This window comes from Acipenser ruthenus, chromosome 17, assembly GCF_902713425.1.
Source record: "Acipenser ruthenus chromosome 17, fAciRut3.2 maternal haplotype, whole genome shotgun sequence".
In the NCBI taxonomy this organism is placed as follows: domain Eukaryota; kingdom Metazoa; phylum Chordata; class Actinopteri; order Acipenseriformes; family Acipenseridae; genus Acipenser; species Acipenser ruthenus.
The window spans coordinates 23,087,532-23,111,287 of record NC_081205.1 but is presented as its reverse complement, the minus strand read 5'-3'; the positions used below and the strand labels follow the sequence as shown (position 1 = coordinate 23,111,287).

The 23,756-nt window shown below is 37.4% G+C and overlaps 1 protein-coding gene across 1 annotated transcript; it reads right to left on the bottom strand.

The window, feature by feature from the left end:
* Window positions 1-10,522: 10,522 nt before the first annotated feature.
* LOC117422866 (large ribosomal subunit protein eL22-like 1) lies at window positions 10,523-12,923 on the bottom strand. Its single transcript, XM_034038072.3, has 4 exons — window positions 11,928-12,923; window positions 11,649-11,753; window positions 11,144-11,265; window positions 10,523-10,735 (listed from the first exon to the last, which is right to left on the bottom strand). The coding sequence occupies exons 1-4, from the start codon at window positions 12,018-12,020 to the stop codon at window positions 10,591-10,593; spliced, it is 465 nt and encodes a 154-aa protein (XP_033893963.1). The 5' UTR covers window positions 12,021-12,923; the 3' UTR covers window positions 10,523-10,590.
* Between the last annotated feature and the right edge of the window lie 10,833 nt (window positions 12,924-23,756).

The following is a 23,756-nucleotide window of genomic DNA, read 5'->3' as shown; positions in this document are numbered from 1 at the left end:
TAGCAGTAACACTACTTTAAAGTCTGATGCTCCTGCATTGACCCAGTTGGGATATATAGACACTACAAGATCTAATTCCAGGCCCAATTCTGTGGGTTCTGTTGGGCCGACTCCTTTCTCACAGTTATGCAAACTGGACAAGTACATTTCCAAGCTGGTTCTGAAGTACCGGTGCCTTTCTGTTGCAGCCCCCTTGAATGCTGGGATCAGAGAGCAAGAACAGCTGTTATCGGCTCACCATAAGAGTCTCTCATTGTCTTCAATCACAGCAGCAGGAAGCACTGCTGTTAATTCTGGGTTTCGCAGACAGATTTCTACCTGCTGTCTGGTCCGATCCCTGAACTGTAGTAGTGAAGGGTTTCAAAATTCCCAAATATGGCATGATTCTAGCAGCAGCGGTAGGAATTCTGCAACCTCCTATTATTCTGATGATCCGGAAACAAACAGCAGAAAGGACACTTACAAACGAAACAAGTTATTTTATCCTGCATCTAGTCTTAGACTGAATGAGATGGAGAATTGGAAAGAGGAAGAGGAGGAACTATGGTCCTGCTTTCCTCAGCGTTATTCCGACACTTACAGAGGGCTTGTGAAATCATCCACCTTAATTTGTGGACATGACTCTTTCCCAACAGAGAGTCAGTCTCATTTTACCTGTGAAGATATGAGTGGCAGTAAGAAGGAACTCCCCAGTGTAAACAAAAAGAGACAGGGTTTCCGGAAGAGACTGGGAGCCATGATAAGTGGGGGCACTGCAGGAAAGAGTCACTCCAGATCTGAGATGCACCTAGATTCTATAAGACCTGAGAGGAGCAATCAGCTTTTTCGAAGTGAATCCCAGAACATCTTAGATGACCACACACCCAGGATACATGAGAAGCAGAAATGGATGTCAGTTTTGGAGGTGTCCTCCTCCGATCACAGCAAGGGGGCAGCAGTGAGTCCATGGGAACACAGCAACCACCTACACCAACTTCATCACAAGCAAGGAAGGCCCAAACGTGGAACAGCCCGATTCCACAGTACTTTTTCCTCAGACTCTCTATCTGGGCTATGTTCCAGTCAAGGAGACCTTGTGTCTGATGACCTCTTTTACGGCACTCAGTCGAGTCTCTCCAGTGAGATAAAGACCGTTAGCAGTTTCAGTGGGGATTTGGAAGGCTCACAGTCTCCCCTGGGGTGCAGGGGACCCAGGGATTCCGAGCCGAGGCTGTACCGGACCATGTCTTTTAGAGAGCTGAGGAAGAGGATGCTCAAATCCATCTGGAAGTTTTCTTTCAACCACCTTTAAAATGTGAAGAACAAGCCTTTGTAACTCTTTAGAACTAAAGAGTTTGGACAAAGAAAGTGAGATTTCTTACTTCTGTAACTGCTTGGCAAGCTGAGTTAGTGAATACTATGAGTGCTATACTAAATTGATTTGTGTGCTGTGCCTTTTAATAGATCCTGTAATTCAATGACCCTGTCATTCACACACTCACAATGGGTCTTAATTTTAAGGTATTCTAACCACTGGCAGATCTAAAGTCAGTCTAAATAATTTTACGAAAGGACAACATACCAGTATCTTTGAAGCTGCTTCTGACTTGTTTCTCACCTTTGCGTGTTGTACTGTTTAACTGGGGGGGACAATGGGCCAATTTATTAAGGCATTTACTCCAAAGTGTATTTTCAACCAATGTGCACTGTGTTATGTGAAATGAAAACAAAACTAGTATGAACAGGCAACTCAAAGGGTTAACCTGAGGATAATAAAGTTATGTGTTACTACTTTTGTGATTTGAAACAGTTTGTTTTACCTTCCAGTATTGTTGAAATCCAGACATAAAGTATTTGTACATTTGCATGTACTTATTTGCAGGTGTCCAATGATAACAATTGATTTTGATTTCTTTTTGATGTTGGTTATATACAAGTATATATATATATATATATATATATATATATATATATATATATATATATATATATATAGGTTTCATAAATTTTGAATAAGAAATCCATTTTGAAAGTATAACAATGATATATCATTTTATAGACCAAGAGTTCAAATGTTATAAACCAAACTTCCTTACTGTGTTCAATTAGCAGTTTAAATGTTGTTAACATGATGTCCTAATTGTCTTAATTATGATGGTGTAATAAAAATGAAAGCATTGAATTATGTGGAAACCTCAAGTCCCAAATTATTACATCCTACACAAACGATATTTATGGCATAGTTTTCCAAATGGGTGAAAAAGGAAATGCAATGTTGGTGGTCACCACTTTGACCCCTTTTAAAATATGAAGACAGAATGACCGTCTGAACCGCACAGTTCTAAATTCTGCTGCTTTGATGAGTAATGTGACTACTGCAATCTTGATCCCTAAAGAACATTCATAGGATGTTTTGGTAACTACCATCCCTAATGTGTTTGAAACAGTTTCTAACATGTGTCTGTACATATACACATCCAGAAACCCTGTAGTATGTCATTATCTGCTGTCTACCCAATATTCACAGATAGAGATGAAATGTTTCTTTTTTCTATAGCTTATATTTACACGCTATAGCTTTGTTGATTGTACAGTATATCGATGGGACTATGGCTTTGAATTTACAATCCAGTAAATGTTAATGCAGTATAAATGGGTGTTAATTGAAGTGCACTTTGGGATTGCATCTGGGTGTAAATGGTAAATACCTCTCTGACTTTGGCTGAGGAGATGAGAGAGCTGGGAAACAAATACAAAAAAAACATGATCCTTGCATCATATCCAGGTTATGAAAACGAACATTTCAATCAGTGCCTGCAAGTCTCTTTAGTGTATTTTTGTTAGTATAGCAATAATATATAAAATGCCAAGGATGTTCCTATTTGAATCATTTAAACTGTGATGGTATTATGTGTTAAGTAAAACAAACAGACCACAGTATACATCTTGGAGCACACTGAATTGATCTAAATGGCGCCACTGTTTCAATAATTAATAAAGGAAAAAGGTTATGAAAACCAAACATCCAACAAAGAATGCAGTCTCTTCCGTTGGCTCATTAGCTATTCAGGTGCCCAGTCAGTTATGCACTGCCCTTTGTGTCTCTCATCTGTAACACTCGTGCTGGAATTTTAAATCGAAAAAAGATACTGAGAAGGGTTTTTTTTTTTGCTACTTTATAATATAATACATGCAGAACCAATCTTGAGCAAAAATGAGCAACTGCCCCCCAGATATAATTCTCTACAGAATAATAATTATTATTATTTATTTCTTAGCAAGCCTAAAAATCAAAATATTTGCAAAAGGACAAGGGTGTACAAGATGGGAACTGGGTCAACAAGTGACAGCCAAAATTGAAATATTTAATATGGAAGTTTCACATTTAATGGAACTACCACAGGGTATATTTGCAGAAATAAACTTGTCTAATGCCACATTCTGTTGCCCCATGTGTATCAGATACTATGCAGGTGTCTACTTTGCATCATTTTTTATGTGAGCGCTGTCTTTTAACTACTACAGTCTTCAGTATGTTGTTTAGGGTTATGTGATGTGATAAATATTCAAAAAGGATATTGTTTAAAGATGGCGCTGACATTTTTAAAAAGTGAATGCAAAAAATAACCTCAACATGACCTAAATACAGTTTGGTTCTATGAACTTTGAATAAATAAGAATGGGGCAATAGACAAGTTCGGGCCTGCAAATAAATAGCATTTCCAACAAAGGTGAAACAACTTCCATAATAAATATTTCATTTTTGTCCTTTAAGCATGTTGCCTGCTTCTGGAAAATGATGCATCCATGCTTCTATGGCAAAACAGTTTAACATTTAATCCATTAATTATATGACAAGTGGAATCTCTTCATCATTCATAAACCAACATTTCCGATTTTTTAAAATTAAAATCCATGCCCTTAAAATAGGAAAGACCAAAATGCCTGTGTAATAGATACAAGCAAAGTGTGCATCTTGCATTCACAATCTCAGATCTGATCCACTGAGAAGACTGTAATCTCCTTGTACAATCAATATATATATATATATATATATATATATATATATATATATATATATATATATATATATATATAGTATTGATATTCAAAATGGACATTTGTATAAAAATTGTTTATATCAATATTTTAAAAGAACTGTTTAGATTAATTAAATAGATTACCTCTATTTTTAAGTAGCTTAAAAAATGTATAGATATATATTTTTGATTTCTCGTATACATGATGTTTGCCATCATTTTGAGTGACTCGTTTTTTTTTATATATAATTTTTCCATTAATCTTTACCTATATCTTAGAACTGGCTGTGAGATTGTCACATGATTTCAATTAATTTAGTAGATCTGTGCAGCTTAAAGGCAGGTTCAGAGAAAAATATTTGAGCAACAGAACACATAGCCACTGATTTGAAGCACCCTAAAATTGTATGGGAAATGTGAATAACAACTCAGAATTTGAGGTGCTTATTCTTTAATACCATTACTGATAACCCCACATATTATTTTCTTTAATTTAATCTGTTTACTTCAGATATAAAAAAGCAACTTTTTCATTTTCATTTGTTTGTTTTATTACATCAGCCTACAATTAATCAATGGGAACATTATATATATGTACAATATTAGTTGGAGTACAACATATGCTAACATTATTGTCATAATGTTATTGTAAGTTCATTTAAAAAAATAATAATAATTAACAATTGGCAAGGAAATGTTTACTTCATCAGATCAAAAGATATTGAACTAGTACGGCTTCAAGTTTGCAAATGCATCTAAAAAAAAATAATCTCTATATCACATATATACTGTTGTACATGTTTGTGTGACACCTCATTTTTACTGTAGAAAATACAAGAAATAAAACATTACTTCGGTATGTTTTAGAAGCAATCACATAGTGTGTCAATTGCTGAGATACTATACACAGTTTAGTATAGATTATCCATATTATACAAGCAGGTACAAGCAAATTTCTGTTGGTTTGTGCCCTGAAGTCTGGTCTGCCTTACTTTCTGAGACTGTTGCCCTTGAATGAAAACACACTCACAGAATTCAGCATTCTCTTTCTTAGGCCCCCAAATGTTTTGGCCCTGTGCACCCTCGCTTCTGCATCCTTGGCTCCCCAGCCTTCCAGAATGTAATGTGCAGCAGCCCTGCCCCCACCTAGACTGCTACAGCTGCTATCCACCTCTACCCTGTTTGAGAGACCAGGCTGATTGTTGTAACGCAGGTCAGCTGTGAGATCCGCTTGACTTGACCCAAGTCCAGAAAGGCAGTCTGTGGAAAATGTCTGCTGTTGGTTCGGGAAAGCCAAGCCAAACCGGCTTGGCGCTCGTTTGGACCTGCCTTGGCTGTGCAGAAGTTGAAGGTGCCATGGATTCTCTGCGCTCCCCTTGCTGTGACTTGAGGAGGAAACCTCTAAAACTGACATCCATTTTTGCCTCTCATGTATTCTGGGCATGTCATGCTCCAGGATGTTTTGGGATTCGCTCAGAGAAAGTGGTTTGCCCCCGCAAACCCCCACAGAATCTAGGTGCATCTCGGAGCTTGACCAGTGGCTGTCCCCAGATAGCCGTGCTTTCAGTGTCTTCTGGAAGTTGGGGAGAAAATTATGAATGCCTTGTCTGTGTCCATTGTTAAAGGCAGCCTGGCTTCTGCCTTCTGTTAAGAAAGATCCACTGCTTGAGGTGGGAGAACAAGTGGTTCTGCTAGAATTGTGCCATCCATCCAAGCAGTCTTGGGAATTGCTGAACCCTTGGCTACTTCTGTTTGCCTTGGTCTTGACCAAAGAGAAAGCGGAAAGTTGTTTGTGCATCTTCCAGTGACGGATAGAATTAGAATCAGATTTGACAGAAGTATCTCCAACTGCTTTGATTGAAGACAATGAGATACTCTTGTGGTGAGCGGACGATTGTTCTTGCTGTTGCTTTTGGACGTCAGCACTCAAGCGAGCTGCTGCAGATTGGCATCGATACCTTCGAACCAGCTTAGAGATGTACTTGTCCACTTTGCACTTCTTTGAGAAATGGGTCGACTCCTTACGAAGGCAGCTTGAAATAAGACTTTTTGTTGGTAAGGAATCGGACATCAAACTGGGTCTGGTAGGTGTTTGTTCCATAGGTTGCGCTACAGGAGCAGTAGTTTTGAAAGTTTTGAAACTGGTGCTGTCTTCACTAAGGTCTTCTCTGGAGGAACTCTGTAATAATGACTGACTTCCACCAGCAGTGGTGTACAGTGGACTCTGTAGTGCGACAGCATGTAGCGGGCTGGGGTAGTGATAGACCTCTCTGGTGTTTTGAGATATCAAATCACAGCGGTATTTTGGGGAAAGACCCAGCTGAGGTTGCAGAATGGTGGAGACAGAACTCCAGTGGGACTGGGGGCAAAGGTCAGCAATGGGCAGAAAGCCCCTGAAAGAATCTATGTCACCCATAGAGAAGGGTCTCCTGGTGTCTCTGGCTTGGCTGCTGTTCCATGCATTCCCTCCACTCCCCAGCTGCAGTCTGAAGTCTTTTAAGCTGGTGGTGCTCTCATCTATACTATGCAGTGGTGAATGACAGCTCTCACTCCAGTCCAGCTCAGATGAGCTCTCGCTGCCAATTGACGTAGAACTGTCACTCATGTCATGGAAACCGGAACTGGTTCTGGAGCAAGAGTGCAACTGGTTTTCTGGAAATGCTGTTGTTAGTATTCCAGGTACTGTTCGAGTTCTGGATCTCTTATACAGATTTTCTGAAGACAGGCAGGAGCGGGTTGGAATTAATTCAGTCCTCTCTGAAAGCATATCCTGAGAGTGGTAGCGGCCCAGCTTCAGACTGGACACCCCCTCTTGCAGTTGGTCCTGAAAGTAGCAGTCTGAATCTCCAAGCTCTGTCTGATGCTGTGGATGCCCAGAGAAGTCCCTCCTAGGGCTCTTATTTTGCTGCTTCCCACTATGCCCCAACGCTGCTTCCACCATCTCCTGGTGCTTCAATTTCAGCAGATCCAGTTCCATAATCCCGGCCAGGGTAGCTTGAAACCGCTCCTCAATCCGGAGTCTCTCATCCCTGGACAAAGCTGCACACTGTCCAGATTCCCTACTAGTAGCCATCCTTTTTCAAAATCGCTGTGTCTTTTTTCAGCTTCTCACCTCAGATCTTACTTCTCCTTTGTAACGTGGATTCCAAAAGGGCAGTGAGGACGCTTTTATAGTCCAAGACCGGTTGCTCTCTTTATTTGGGAAGTTGTGGGCGGGGAAAGCCACAATCTCAGTGCTCATTGGCTGGAGTAAGTTTTCAGGCTCACTTGAAAGTTCAGCTTTACATTTCACCCTTTGATCTTCGCTTTGATGCGATCAAATGAATACAGTGAAGTGGATTCGGTACGAACTAATCGCAGTCCTGCCATACAGGTAACTGTAGCTATACAATACCGTAATTAATTGTAAAATTGTTCTTAAAGATAAAAGAGTTTTGTTGATTGTAGCCTATTCTATAATACATAGCCCAATGTACATATTCTACAACCTACCTTATATTCAACAAAAACAAAACGCCAGCATTGCTGCTATTAAAATCACATGTTGCACAATCACACACACACACACACACACACACACACACACACACACACACACAGTATACAACCTTCCTGGCTGATTGTATGACCTGTGAAATATTGTAGAGTGCGACAGGAGAGGCATGCATTTTCAGCACCAAAACGATGGAATTGTCCCCCAAAGCATTAGAGAACGAGAAATTACCGAAGTAAGCTATTTTAATAAATATGTTTTAAAGCATTGGAACTTTGACTGTATCTAATTGTATACGTGTCACGAAATTTTAAAAAGTGAACGTTGATTCTTAATCCAGTTTGAATAACATGATCTTTAAAATGTAACGAAAATATCATTGTTCTTGAACTGGAATATGTTTGAAAATAAATAAACGTAGCCTGCACCACCTGTACTGTGAAGTATGTGTAGGCATATACCCCTAGTTTCCAACTCTAATGTGTCTACCTGTAATTTTGTTCAGATTTTTTTCAATATGACATAATATATATATATATATATATATATATATATATATATATATATATATATATATATATATATATATATATATATATTAATCTGACTGCTGACCATAAAACCAAAAGTTATAAATCCGATCGAACAGATGATAAATATATTTTAGAGTTTATTTGAAGTGTTTTAGAATGTACGTCCGACAAACAAAAAACACAAGGGTTGTAAAAATAACATTGAGCAATGTAATGTAAATAAATACTAAAACGTATTTAGCGTATAATCTGTTGTAAAAGATTTACAATGCACCTTTTTCACTAAATCTATACTGTTTAATAATTGCAACGAGTAAATAATGAATTACATTAAAATGGGGAAGTCAGAATTAATGGATAATATTATGCAGTATTCTTTTTTTATACGAGACTGTACTTATCTATTTATTATAGAATATGGATAATTCATGGTCTGTTTCACTCGTTCCGCAGTGACTAATTCAATTGAGTAATTCAGCGCCTTCTGCATACAGAAAAACCGGGGTTAAGTGAGAAGCAGTATAATTGTAATCCTGTTTATCTTATCAGAAATCTGCAGACTAGTTAGTGTTGCTAGTGCACCCATTACAAAACCGGCACTTCGACCCGTTTAGTTAGTTACTAGCTGAATAGCCCATTAATGAGAGTTCCCATTTTTTATTTTGTTTTTACGCCGCTAATCGATTTATCTTCATCTTGGATGTTGATTGAGACAAATGAGAAACTAATTGCCACAGTAACACACCGTTGTAACAACAGAACCCGTGAAAGCGCAAATTAAATGATATACATTTGAATTGCACATGAGAGTATCGTTTAAGGGTGAAACTTCAGGATATTGGATGCAAACAACAACTGGATACACATCTTCAGACAATCACCATATTAATTACGATGTACGAATCCGATGGACTGTAATTTGGTTAATTTGTACATTTGCAACATGCCAAACCATTAACTTGTTTTGTGCATTTAAAACCATTATTATTTTGTTTCTTTTACCTTTTTAGTCTTGAAAATGTATCTGATGTAACATTATTATTTTTATTTATTTATTGGCAGACGCCCTTATCCAGGGCGACTTACAATTGTTACAAGATATCACATTATACAGATATCACATTATTTTTTTTACATACAATTACCCATTAATACAGTTGGGTTTTTACTGGAGCAATCTAGGTAAAGTACCTTGCTCAAGGGTACAGCAGCAGTGTACCCCATCGGGGATTGAACCCACAAACCTCCAATCAAGAGTCCGGAGCCCTAACCACTACTCCACACTGCTGCCCATACAATTACATGTATGACAAAATTACATACATGTAATTTTGTCAGTTAAAAAATGTAACACTAGTAGTATACATAATCCTGGTCGCTTTACCAAACCAAACATTACAAGTGTTTATTTTGACTGTTTGCGAATATACAAGAATGCAAGTGTTAACATGATATCTTAACTATACATGCGTTTAAAATGTTTTAAGATGTATGTTTAATTCCAAAACATAAGTTAACTATAGAATATAAAAGGGCTTTATAGAAATGTATATATTCTAAATCTATCTGAGTTTTAAACATAACCATTTAATCCAATATAAATAGGGGTTCATTTTTCCGTGGTTTGCGTTTGGAACCCATATTAGCTGGTGTTCAAATAGGCAGCATTGAAATATGGAGTATTTGGAATATGGAATATATTTCAGTGATTTTATTTTTTTTAAATTGAAGCATATACATGATTATATGACATTCAATAGAACATGTAGTAATAATGAATGCAAAATTGCAGCTAAAACTGAGTTTTTAATAATTATATCAAGAGATTAACATAATTGCGCCGATGATACATTTGTATTTGTGCAAAAGACTGTTTTGTTTTTGTAACAATGCTTTATGCAATAGACGTTCAATCAAAAGAAATGTTTACTGAATGCCCGAAATGTTCACCCTTTGATCAGTACTCATTGGGTACAAACTGAATACCATACTAGTCACATAATGTATACACCTGTACATAAATAGCATAATTATAAGATCTTGTGAAGAGCTAGTGAAGGCATTTTGTGAATTTTTACAGGTACTACGGTGTACGAGTAAAGCACACAAAATGTTAGTCTGTAAATTTAGACTACTGAAGAGCGTCTTAGGTTTACACTAGAATTGCACAGTATATAATCTGGTGAAAAACAATTAATTCCAGCCCTCCAAAACACTGAAAATATGAAGTGGACAGCTTAGTAAAATAGTAGTCGTATACCTGTAGATGCAGCGACTGAGGGGTAGTAAACTCACATAAACTCCTCTCAGAGATGCAACAGTATTGCATTATTTTACTACAGCACTTGCAGAAAAGCAGTGTCACATATAAATAAGCTTTAACATTGTAAGTAATGTTTTTATGGTTAAAAAGACAACCAAAAGATAGAGAAGCTGTATATAGTGTGCAAACCTTTATTTTCAATAAATTAACTGAACTGTATAAATAGAGATGGTGCAGTCACTTTGTACACATATTTATATAGGCTTAGCGGCTGACAGCACTTCACTCTTCAGTCTCAGAGTCCTCCTCATCCTGGCTGATCTGGAAGTAGCGCAGCTCGTAACTCTCCTTGTCTGAAGACACCACTCGCAGCCAGTCTCGCAGGTTGTTCTTCTTAAGGTACTTTTTGGTGAGGTACTTCAGGTATCTGAAACACATTAGATACGGCTTAGTCACTAATTCTATACAATTTAAAGCCATAACTAGTCATATATTATTGGTTTTTGTGCTCCTAGGCAAATTTAATATAAAAGGTTTAACTTGCAAGACTTCTCGGCATTAAAATGCACACAACCACTGTGTTGTACCACCACAACAACTGCAATAGATGTGCCCATCACCAAATTGTTTTCTTTAGACAACACAAAAAGCTATGCAGTCAATATTGAAGGACAGAACATAGTCATTTACAACAGGTCCATAATGTGGAGGACTAGGTTGAGATTGACAAACGTGTTCCCTTATCTGAGACAAATGAAAAGGAATTAGCCATCTTTGACATCAACAGCATTTAATAGGTTTGGCACTGTTATATTACTTCCATTCCTAATCTTACCTCTTGGAGAACTGCTTTTCTGACGTGACGCTGATCTTGTTCTTCAGACGGGCGATTTGAACTACATTGCCCAGGTTTCCAGTCTTGCCATTTACCTTGACCTTCTCCTTAAGAAACGTCTCCTATTTAAATAGAACAGATCATAGAACACTAGGGAAGGGGGCCCTAGGCTATCGAACTAGGGAAGAGAACCCTAGTCATGAAGGACAGTTAGAGATGCATTTCTGCAACCAGAAAGCAAACAAACCATTCCTGACCCTATTAATCTTTTCAACTTTAACAAGACTATACTGGATTTGATAGCTTTAAAAATGCTGCTCATATTTAGGTACCCACACAACAGCGTGACCCAACCCTCACGTCACAATTCGTATGTTTGTCCCAAAGCTTCAAATGTTTTCTGACAATTGATGGAATAAACTAAGACAGCTATTGAAATACAGCACAAGAGTTGGTTCCCTTATGGTATGTGTGTATGGTCAATTTGTGTGACAATTTAACTTACAAAGTTTCCAGAGTCAAGGATGCCATCTTCCACAGGGTGCGTGAGGTCAAGAGAGAACTTCCACGTACCCTTTTTTTTGTCTTTCCTGACAATGGCTGGTTGTTTCTGTTGAAATGCAAACCACATTACTTATTAGAAAGCAAACTGACTTCTATAATGGGAAACTTTCCAAGCCAATTTTATTTTCAGTAAAAAATAAAATCAAATAAAGAGCGAGAACGCCTTTCGGATACAGGTCCACTGTGGACATGAAACAATGTGTTAAATATATCAAATTACCTGTGTATAGGTAGTTGTAGGAGATGGCGACAGAGATACAGTGCTTCCTCCATAAAGTTTACCTACTGTATAACGGGTTATACTCTGATACATATTAACTAAGCAAACATGAGTCGTTGAATGTTACTCTTTTGAAGAAAACTAAATTCAAAACACACACAACAGCCTCAAACAAGTACTGGAGCATTAACAACGCAGAAGCAAGGGTTTGGGCATTTGCTCCCAGTTACCTGTCTCAGTCTTCACCAAGTACCTTATCCCAGTAGCCGTTACAGGCAAAATACTGTTCCCCCAAGTGCTGTGGTACATTCAAAATGTTGTCTACTAAATTAACTGGAAGATACATGAAGACTATTAGTTCTGCTGCAGTGTCAGCGACTCGACTGGTGGTACCACAAACGCAGGGTTAGAAACTCACTCTCACCCGCTGCAAATTAAATCTGATGAGGACTAGTTGATGTCTGTGTCTCAGTAGTCCTCTGGGCGAGTACTTCAAACAAATGTACACATATACTCTCACGTTTAGTCTTGCGTTAAGAAAATGCAGGGAAGTCAATTTTCTAACGTGGTATAGCAATGGTGAATAAGCATTCACAAATAATACTTAGAAAACAGCCACGCGGAACTGAAACCTCCCTTCATCTCCCCTGCATTGCCAGCCTCACTTAATGGCGTTTTATTACGTTTGTGTTCTCCCTCTGCGCGGGATGCGAAGTTTACCCCACACACGGACACACGTTACTTGTGACACAAAGGCAATCCAAAAATTACAGCTGCTGTAACAGGGAGTCCCAACAACTACACGTGTCAAGTAATTTCATCAGCTCAGTTTACCTTTAACCAAATTTCGCATTCTTAAATCACATTATTTATACTCTATATATGTTAATACATTGTTGTATGTTGGAAGGTCGTCGTGACAATACGTTTATGTAATATTAAAATGTAAGGATTTTAAAATCTTAAACACAGCGACACTCGCCGGCCCTATGATAGCTGAACCTGAAAAGGAAGTGAGGCCACATTTGTGGCTGGCGTGACGTCGTGAGGGTGGAGCATGGATGTCTTGGGGGGGGGGGGAGAAAAAAAAGATTGTATAGAACGTGTTGCAAGAGAGAGTAAACTTAATTCAATATAAACTAGAAACAAACGAAGTACAGAAGACCGGTATTCTTAAACTGTCTCCCGTTTCGTTTCCAAATATCATTTGAGATAATACTATTATATAGTTTTAATAAAGAGTTCTCAGTGGCATGCATGTGTTAATTTTTAAATTTGAAGTGCAAATATAACGATTTGGAGAAGACCGCATAAGCTAAACGTACAAGCTGTTGATTTTCCCCAAAACATTAGACCATATTGAAGTACAGTTAAACTTCGAATCCACTGTAAATTTTATATATATATATATATATATATATATATATATATATATATATATATATATATATATATATATATATATATATATATGGGATAAATCCTATTCCTTCTTAATATCCTGCACCCAGCTTCCAAGTATATGGGATTACAATATTTAGTTCTGTGGCTGTGATGTGCTAGCCAACCTTATTGTCTGTATAAGGTTGGCTAGCACATCACAGCCACAGAACTAAATATTGGGCTGTTTTCATAATGGATCCCACCGAAAAAGTCTAATAACATCTCACTGCATGCAGCATTTTCAGGAAAGATACCACAACTACTGTGCCTCTAAGCTAAATCATAACAAAGCGGTCCACATTAATCAATGTAACTGCTGTACTTGCAATTTTTTTGTGAAATAAAAAAAAAGCTTTACATTGAGGCCAGAATTACTTATATAGATTTGTAACATTAAAATCTTATCAAAACATTTCACATGTAGATAGAGAGGCAAGTTAGAGAAATGAAACACAAAGGGTCAATTTGCACTGTGCTTTGAGAAAGTAAAAAAAAGGTACTGTATGCTTTATGAACACCTAATGAACTTACAGTTGTACATTAGTGGTAGAGAGGCACTAACAGGAAAAACTGCACTATTAACACACAGTAGACATTTTGTGATTCCAGTAATACAACATCAACACAATATTTCTGAATGAAATAATTTTGACACACTCTATTACAAAAAGCGCCATGCAAGTTTTGCGCAACTGACTGTCTATCTGCCTACCTTGACAACCATTTCAGCCAGTGCTACTGATTACTGAAACCTTAAACAAGCTTACAAAAAAAACTCTGTACACAAATACCACACTCCAAGTCAAGCAGATTGGTTTGCCTATTGGAAAAAAAAAGCTTGGGTGCTGCCTTGGACCCCTGAATGCAGCTCACTTGCCTGTCCTTTTTTTTTTTTTTATCTAGGCTGAACTCAAAACAATTAGAATACAATTTGAAGGAGGCATGCAGTTGTTTATCGATTTCATCTCTGCCTCCCAGCCTTTTATGAGAATGTTATTTTGCTAATAAGAGACCTTGATTATCTCCCATTGATAGTTAGAATTAACCAAAAAACCTTGGGCCTAGTAACACTGTGATATTATCTCACAAAGTCAGTATCCCTTGGTATGCTAGCCATTGCTTGGTTCCTTTTCTTAATGTTGAAACACTGTCTATGAAATTAGTAATGAACCCCCGGGGACTCTAGCTGTGCATTTACTGTAAGCAACCACATCCCCTCTTTTGAGCTTTAAATTGTGGTTGCCCCAAACTAGTTTTTGTGTATTTTTTGACCACATAATTCAGCAGTCTGAACTGAGAGAGTTCCAGGACTGAATGGCAGGGGGTGTTCAGGTCGTGTTCAGGTCAGGATTTATTTAATTAAATTATTATTAATATTTTTTTAATTTTCTGTTTTTACAAACTGGCGTTAATTTTACCATTCATTTTCACCTAATTCACAAGCACCAACATTTAATGTAAGACAAAACTATAGCTTTTATATATATAAACAAATAAATATTCTAAAATAACAAATGCACAACAAGCTTGCATTTTTGATAGAAATAATGTTTTTGCTTTGTTTTTTGGAGGTAAGGTTTCTTTATTCTGGTGGTTATTTAGAGCAAGTGATTCAGTGTTGGGATTAGTAATAAACAGAACCACCCTGCATACACAAATGACTTTCCTCCCACACACACACACAAGTGCGCATGTTTCAATGTGAAGTTTCTTTCATTTCCAGCTCTCTTTTCTTATGCACCAGAGTTCCCTGTGCTGCGGGGAAACTCCCAGTGTTGGCTGCACAGTGTTTCTTTCTGCAGGGCGAAGCAATGCTCTGTCTGAAAGGACAAGGGGGCACATAGGCCAGACCGCTCTCACTACAAACACACGGTTTAACTCAGAAGAGGGGCCCTGCTTGTGTGCTTTAGGCAAGTGTGACTGAAATTAAGTGCAAGGCTCCCGATTCATTTTTTTTTTTAAATCAGGGCTGTCCAACAGTATGGCTGTTTCGATTTAGCAGTAAAGTATACTGTTTAAGGGCGTTAAAGGTTTGAAAAGACGGCAAGGACAACAGCAAGTCTTTATCTTGGTGGGACAAAGAACTTTGGTTTCAGCTCCCAAAATCTGAATTAAGCTAAAATAAACACTTCCATAAATGTTATCTGTTGTATACTTACGGTCACTAGTAAAGGCTTGTATGCAGATTTTAAAGAAACCGATGTTATAGAAATGTGTCAGTTAGAGGAGGGAGACAACTTTACCTGAAAGTAAGCTACACAACCTGAGAACTTTCTCTAACCAAGCTTTATAAAAAGAAAATAACAACTGAGGAATAAGCAGCCACCTATCTTAAACACTCACACACTCTTATATATTTACTTATTATAAATCATGGTTTAAATAAAACAAAACAATAATTACATTAATGACATTATCCATGTCTTTAGAATTTTCTACACTGCACGAGACAACGCTTAGGGCAAATTAAAATATACTGGAATCTGCCATTTTGATTGGCTGCGAGTGGCTTCAAGATTTAAAAAAATAGTTTTACCATTTCAAGCACTACTTCCCACTTTGATAGAGGTCTTCTAACCAACAAGAGTATACACCAGTGTACTGTAACCTTGCCACCTTCTCTGGAGAGTGACATCACACACACAGGCAGAGTATGGGGTAGGAACTCCCTATTGTGAATATTCAAACAGTGTAAATAATCCCTGACAGCAGCTATCAGGTCGCTGCTGTGTTGTCCAGCGCCTGACTGTGGCAAAAGATATCAGATGCCTCGGGGCTCACAGTGGTGTGGGCTGAATGCCAAAAGGGGCCTCATCCTGTCCCACATGTCTGCCACAGTGGCTCTGCAGCAAAATGTGAGGCTCCATCTTGGAGAACAGAGGCCAGCTAATCACTAGATGTTTTGTTACATGCATGCTCTGAATGGAAGCCTAACAATGCATCAGACCACATTGTGTATGCCTGGAAACTGATTGGAGCTTGCCAGAGAGGCGACTCAGGAAGGTTTAGCTGGAGCAACGCACAACAGACAGAAACATACTGTACAGTGGCATCAAAAGAGATTCAGTTACCCTTGGTTTCTATATTATAGGAAAACTATATTGAAGATGATTAATACAATAAATAATGAACTGAGTTAAACAAGTATGTTAGTATCTTACATCCTCAACCAAGGATGTACATTAAAAATTAGAGTTATCATTTTCATGAACAAATAAAAAACATGTAAATGTGGCATACAGACAGACAAACACATACCTACATATACCCCCAGATCCTGTTACACTCAATACTCAATATAGAATGTCCTAATCAGATATTTATCAGAATCTCACTTAATAAATGGTGCGAAAGAATGTCTGTATCATCACAATAAGATAAGCAGTTTTCTAGGTTTATAAACCTTCAAAGTGAGACGTGTGAGTGACACATGTTCTGAACAATGGTTTTATACCTTGGTTGTTAAAGGAGTGGAACCAAAGATTAGATTTTCTTGCTTCTTATCAGTATTAGCAACATTCTCAATATCCCCCTAATCAATGCACCTAAGATCTTTTAGTAATATGCAGATTTTTCAAACACCTCGACAGCACTATAGATTAAAAAATGCAACCCCAAGTTGTTTTAATTGTGGCATTGCACACTCCCAACAACCACCGACTGTACTGTACTATGTATCGCAGATTTCCAAACCCTGCCTGGCTTGACAGGGTGTGTAACTTTTTCAGGATACTCTGCATCATTTTCCCATGAGCTGCACCTTAATGTTAAATAAAACAATGGTGCACACTACAGGTCTAAAAAAAAAAAAAATTAAATAAAAAAGAAGCTGACACATCCAACAAGCTGAGACTGGAAACAAACACGTGGCAGATTAGGTAAAGATTATGAATGTTGCTGATCCTGAATGCAAGACCTTCGTGAATGCAGTACTACACTAGCACGATCGGCTGCCTCCTGATTATTACAGTTATATCGTAGTAGGGAGAATTGCTATTGTAATGCCGTTTTCTAGTTTTGCATTTTAAAATGCCCCTCTGCTATTTAGCATGATAAAACAGGTTTAGAATGTCCCATGCCAAGTTTAGCTTCGGCGTGATATTTCTCATGATGATATGATGAGGGAAGAGCTACTTAGATATGCGTCTGTGGCCACGATGAACTGGGTTATCACAGTAGTGGAAGGACAAAAAAACAATTAGTAAGGCTCTAGTATGTTAATAAGAAAACTGAAATAAAGCAACTAATTTATGAAGTAAGAATTCAAGCCCATTCTGAAAAACTTCCATTGAGCTCTGATGTTCATGCAACACACATTAAACTCCTTCTTCCCCCAGTGCATTTATATCAGCCCAAAAAATCCTTCCTCACGCAGCCTTATTAGCCTTAACTTAGACGTCTTACTGATGAAGGAATTAGCCGAATCACTTAACTGTTTGCATTCTGATAAATATAACTCACTTAAAAGTCAACTTGGTATGGTTAAGGAATATTAGATCTCAACTAAAATATTCACTATGTATCATTTTCTGATTGAGTCAGCATATCCTGGTGACTTTTTAAAAATGGGAAGTTTATAGCACCACTATAGCTCTCAGAAACATGCCTAAACTCTAACGGCTGGTTTCACAGACCCTGATTGGCACTAATCTTGAATTACCTTACCTGAAGTTACATTAGGTAGTCCAAGATTCATGCTAATCAGGGTCTGTGAAATCAGATGCAAGTACATCTGGCACACCACAGTGTAACCAATAAACTGCCCCCTGCAACACTGTGCTCCTAATGGATGCTAGAAATACCACATACAAATAATACCAGGTAAAAATTGAACGGTTACACATTGTTGTTTCTGATGTTCTTTAGACATGCTTCTGGGGTCCATGAATGGCTCACCTGGTAAAAGCACTGCCATTAGTTATGAGAACTAAGATATGTTCTGCCTGTGTCAACTTACCCTTTAATTGAACTTCAAGTCATTTGTAGTGTAACTGTGCAGAAAAAAATAAACTGCAGTAGGCTCTAAAAAGATGGACTGAGTATGTTTTTTAAGGGTACAATGACCAGTTAAATGGCCTGCCAACTGTTTGCTGCAGATAAATCCCGTCTCAGTCTTAACTGACTAAACTCAATCACTCATTGCACATTCTGGGCCCTTTGCCAGAGTTTTGGTCAGACTCTAATAAGCGGAATGAGACGTCAGTGTTGGCCAGTACACAGAAACTCCCCCAGTTCAGTTCAGTATGCTTTCCTTTTAGGGTGTGACAGTAATGGCAACTGATTGTTCCTGGCAGAGCTCTGTTAATATGCGTTTGCTTTGTGAACAGGAGCCTATTGGTGGGCAATAGATTTTGTCAGGTGTTTTCACAGATTGCTAACCTGGGAGATCCCAGGGTAGCAACCCATGAGGACGTCTTTCAACAATATGTTTTTAAGAAAAAGTTTGAGAACAAGAAGAGGCTATGGGAATGTCATGGTTTCTTTTTTTTCTAGTGTTTTGCATGCTACTGCTTCACCTCGCAGGCTACTGTATGTATTTATTACTCTCTGTTAATAACTGTTTCCTACCTTCTCATACATAAACAGACTGTTAACAACATAGCGTGCACACTGACAATAAAAATCGACTTGTATTCATTTCACTACTATAGTACTGCTGACCCTGTTTTATGGCATTTGTGGTTAGGAAAATTTTTTTTTTAGCTTTTAATGTTAATTGCAGGTTGTATTATTTTTAGCATCCCTGCTTATTACACATAGCATCTACAGGGCAATGTGACATTACAACCCACATAAATAAAAGCTACAAGGTCTCCTTTTTGACACGTGCTCTTATCGTTAACACTCATTATGAAAGCTAATTGAGTGTTTTGTAATGTTCACAATAAACACTTCCTTTGACAGATATGTGGGAGTGCCAGACTACTGTGTCATGTGTTTGCTCTGATTAATCAGATCTCCACTATTTGGAGCTGACCTGATTTTATGCAACAGGAGAAAAAGCATTAGCAAGGGTTTAAAGGCTTGGAATCATGGTTTTAAAATCAATTTTCTTATCCTTAATTAGCCGCCCTTTTCACTACTCCCTTGTCATGGCTAAGAAAACATTCAAATTCAATTTTCTTAACTCTAACTGGAAAGAGAATCCTGCAGTGTCGCAATAAAAGCAACTAATAGTTACTTTTCCAAGTGGACAAAATGAATATAAAATGAAGAGAATCATCAAGTTAGCATTTGTAGGAAAGACTGAGAAAAACTGAGCCTTCTCAAGTATAACAATAGTATTTTTAAAGCTGTACAAGGCACTAAAATGCACTTCATCTATGTGACCATATGAAGTAACGCAATGGATGTGAAAAATGCCCTAATCCTACCTGTTACCTTAGCTCAGGTAGTCCAAGATTAGTGCTAATTGGAGTGTGAAACCAGCCATTTGAGTCCTAGATGGTACACTTTTACATTGCTATGGAAGTTCCAAATGACATTACCTTTTGTTTGACTATAGTGTTCCTCACAATAGCGCTTGTCCTCATCTGTCACATTGTATCAGCCTCGAGGGTTTATTCAATATCATTATAATGACCAAACTCTGAGTTAATTGCTATCCATGGACTTGAGCCAAATGCACAAAGGAAGGCTGCAGATCACATTGGGTCACATAAGGAGAGCTTTTAACCTCAACCCTTTTTTTCCTCTGAATAAACCACATTAATATAAAAAAAACAAACAAACAAAAAAAAGCAGAACCATCTAAATTATAGTACTTGCAGTAAATTATAGTACTTGTTTAATTAAATTCAGATAAAATGGAGGGGACCTTTGTTTCTAACTCCTATATTCTGCTCACATACATACATGAATTAACTTCCAACATCCTCTAATAATAAAAGCAGTATTATTTCAAAGTACAGTAACATGCTACTTAATAAACTTCTATAAGGCGACCCTTTATATTGTGGAATTCCGCAACAGTAGAACTTTCATACTTGTTAAAAGACAGAACACAAGAAAGCATGTTCTTTTAACTATGTCACCCAACTATAACGTTATAGATGTGTCCAATGGCACAAAAGCAGAGACTGAGAACACAGTAGTAGTAGTAGAAGATGTATATTCACTATCTATACATGTAAAAATGTAAGTCTGATGTAAGGTAGTGACCTTGGATATCCTTAGTAAGTTTCATCATAACTGGTTAAGTGGTTCTCTAGATAGCCTTAATTGGTTAAGCGGCTCGCTGGATGTATAAAGCTCTAATATGGGATATACTATCTCCGCATCATGAGGGATATGCATCCCCAGCAAGGGAAAAAAAAACAGGCAAAGCTGACTGTGAACAAATCTGACTGCACAATTATCCTGTAAAAAACTTTCTAGGCTTGGATGTCAGCACATAAACCAAAAGCTGGCAAGAATAGTGTCTCAAACAGAAAGAAAACCTAGAGGCTGCATTTAGCCTAGCATGCTAGTTTGGTAGAAATAAGCTTACTTAGAAGGAATCTGCCAGCAGAGCCATTTTGTACTTTTTATAATACAACTCCCCTAGTAGATTTTGGTTAGTACAAGAAGCCTCAATATGCAAATTATGAAAATTATTAAAGTACTGTATATAAACACACATTTTCAATGTATTTCACCAAGAAAGGTTTGTTCTAGGTATGTAGGTATTCAAGGTATTTTGTTGAGTGTCTCATTGTTAGGAGCAAAGCACACTGCTGGTAATATTTATTCATATTTTACTGAAGCATTCTAGTTGCCATTAATTACCAAGTTTGAAGTGAGATGCAGAGATGCAGATAAAACTATTTAACTACACCCTTTTCCACCAAGTTGTTTTTTCAGAGTATTATACATCACTTAGTTACAAGCTGACGGTCACTTGAAACAAAAAGCAGGGTGACTGGAAAAGACGTAAAGATCACACACACACACACTAAGAATTTTACCAGTTAAACAGGGTTCCAGGCTTATTCATACACATTCTGTATAATTTGTGGTAGATACACCTTGCTCAATCCCTGTATTACGTGTTTTGTTTATTGTGCTTATAGATGGACATCGTTCAGATGTCACAATCCTCTTCACCTGTTACTTTCCTTAAAGACACACCACACTGTGGTCTTTAAATTCACATTGTAGTTGCAGTAAGGGATACATAACACAAGATATTGCCTACTTTGTTTCCTGAAGGTTATAGTCTCCTGGAATTATGAATGCTATAAAATAATTTCTGAGAGGAAGTAAGTCCATCAGCATTATGTGAAAGGGGAGTCACAGTTGTGTCACAAATTGAAGCTAGTCAATTAATTTTAATTTTGCAACATGATACAACACAAAGTTTCCTGTGTCAGCAATTACACCCTACATAACAGGCTGGTGACTGAAGTGTTCCCATATGGTACACAACCACTCTTCGTTTACATATCAAACTGTATAAACATGCACAAGTGAACAACTACAACTATGCCTCATTATGGATATTTCATTACATACATGTATCAGAATAATTAACTTCTGGCTCAGTTATAGTGCCAAATAGTTTTATTTGTAAAATGAAGGGTCTTTCTATCTTCAGCTACCTTTGAATAATATTTTAAAATGGTCCACATCTACAATATGATGAATACAATCCACCACAAAAAGAATATGCAAATCTAACAAAGTTTAACATGTGATTTTCAGTATTCTGCAACACTATGACCCCAAACTCCTAATCCGGCTTGTGTATTTCAGTCCAGGGATTTTGATAGGTATACAAGAAAGTCAAGTAAAACTACTTCAGTTCAGCGATTCATGAGCTCCAGGAGCAAAGTCACACAAAAACTCTTTCATAAATTTTTATGACATGCATCAATCACATAAAAAAAAAAAAAAAAACCTAACAGACCACTTGACAAAGTAAACATTTAACGATTAATTTTTTTTTTTTTCACAATATATAGGATAAACTTGTTGAAATTTTCCACCAGAATGACAAATGCTCTAACAAAAAGAACTAAGTTTAATACAGTACTTTTTTTTTTTAGCAAAAACAGCTTGTGAAGTACATGAATGAAAATTCATATGGCTCCTAACTTAAATAGCCCCTGCTCCCCAAATAACTGAATACAATTAAGTCAATACAAAAACACTAACTAAATAGGAAGATTTATTTTTCTTTCAATATTTCACTTTGTTAAAACACCACTTGGGGTGTTTTAACAAATGAGATGTAATGCATAAATCTTAGTAATGTAAGTAAATGGAACATGTGTCAGGTTCACAATTGCCCCCCCCCCCCCCCCCCCACATTATATGTATGGGGGAAGGGAGTTCAATAATTATATCACACGAGTAAAAAAACATATTTCTTCAAGATCTAGTTTAGAGTTAGATATATTTGTTTAATTCCATAGACACTGTAGTTAATTTTAGAAAAAAATTACACCACCGGTTGGTCCGATAGTACTCTGGACGTCAAAATGCTACAGGCACATGCATAACTTTCTGTAGGTCATAGAAATTGGTTAAATAAGCATTTAACTGCAATCCAACAGGCCCATCCCCAAAGCATACCCTTATAGGTGAGAAAAGGAATCATCTCATTACATGCTAAACCAAATCAGAAAAGCACTGCCAAATTTGGTAGGACTACTTCAGTTTGAACATGCATGCAGATTGCATGAAAAACAGTGAACCCTGTTCCAATGTAGACTGTTGTTCTAATACAGTGCATCAAGGTCTATAGAGGGTAGTCACCAAGTTACAGTTCATAGTCAAATGACTCCTTTTTATTACTCTTAGGACATCAACAGCTGGTTTTAGAGGTTAGCACTAATCTTTAACTTCCTAGGCATAATACCTTGGGTATAACAGTCCAAGATTAACTAGACAACATCCTTAAGAGTCCTTTGTCAGTAATAGCATAAAAATACTCAAAATGTACCAGTAAAGTTTCATTGCCCTAAACATACCAGTTCCCTATAGTTTATACTAAACATAAAATGTGTCAATGTAAATTCATTGAGGGTAATAAGCTTTACTGGAGCATCCAGTGTAAACACATTTGATAATCTGAACTTTAAATCTCACATACAATGCAAACCGTTGACCAATTACGTCTAGAAGGAACACTTTCTTCTATTGTCTCAGAAGTCAATTGAAATAATAAAAACAGAGCACTATAATGCCAAGTGACTCTACTCCAACACCTCTTTAGCCACCAAAGCAAAATACCCACCTGGTTCAGTCCCAGAAACTCCAGTAGGTTCCTGGGATTTCCAGGAAACAGGTTTTCCACTTTAATCAAACATTCAAGTTAATGTCCTGTTAGTGCATGCAAAACAAGTGGAAGGACACCAGCAAGCTCTCGTTAGACAAGAAAATAACTTCAGACAAGCTGCAGGG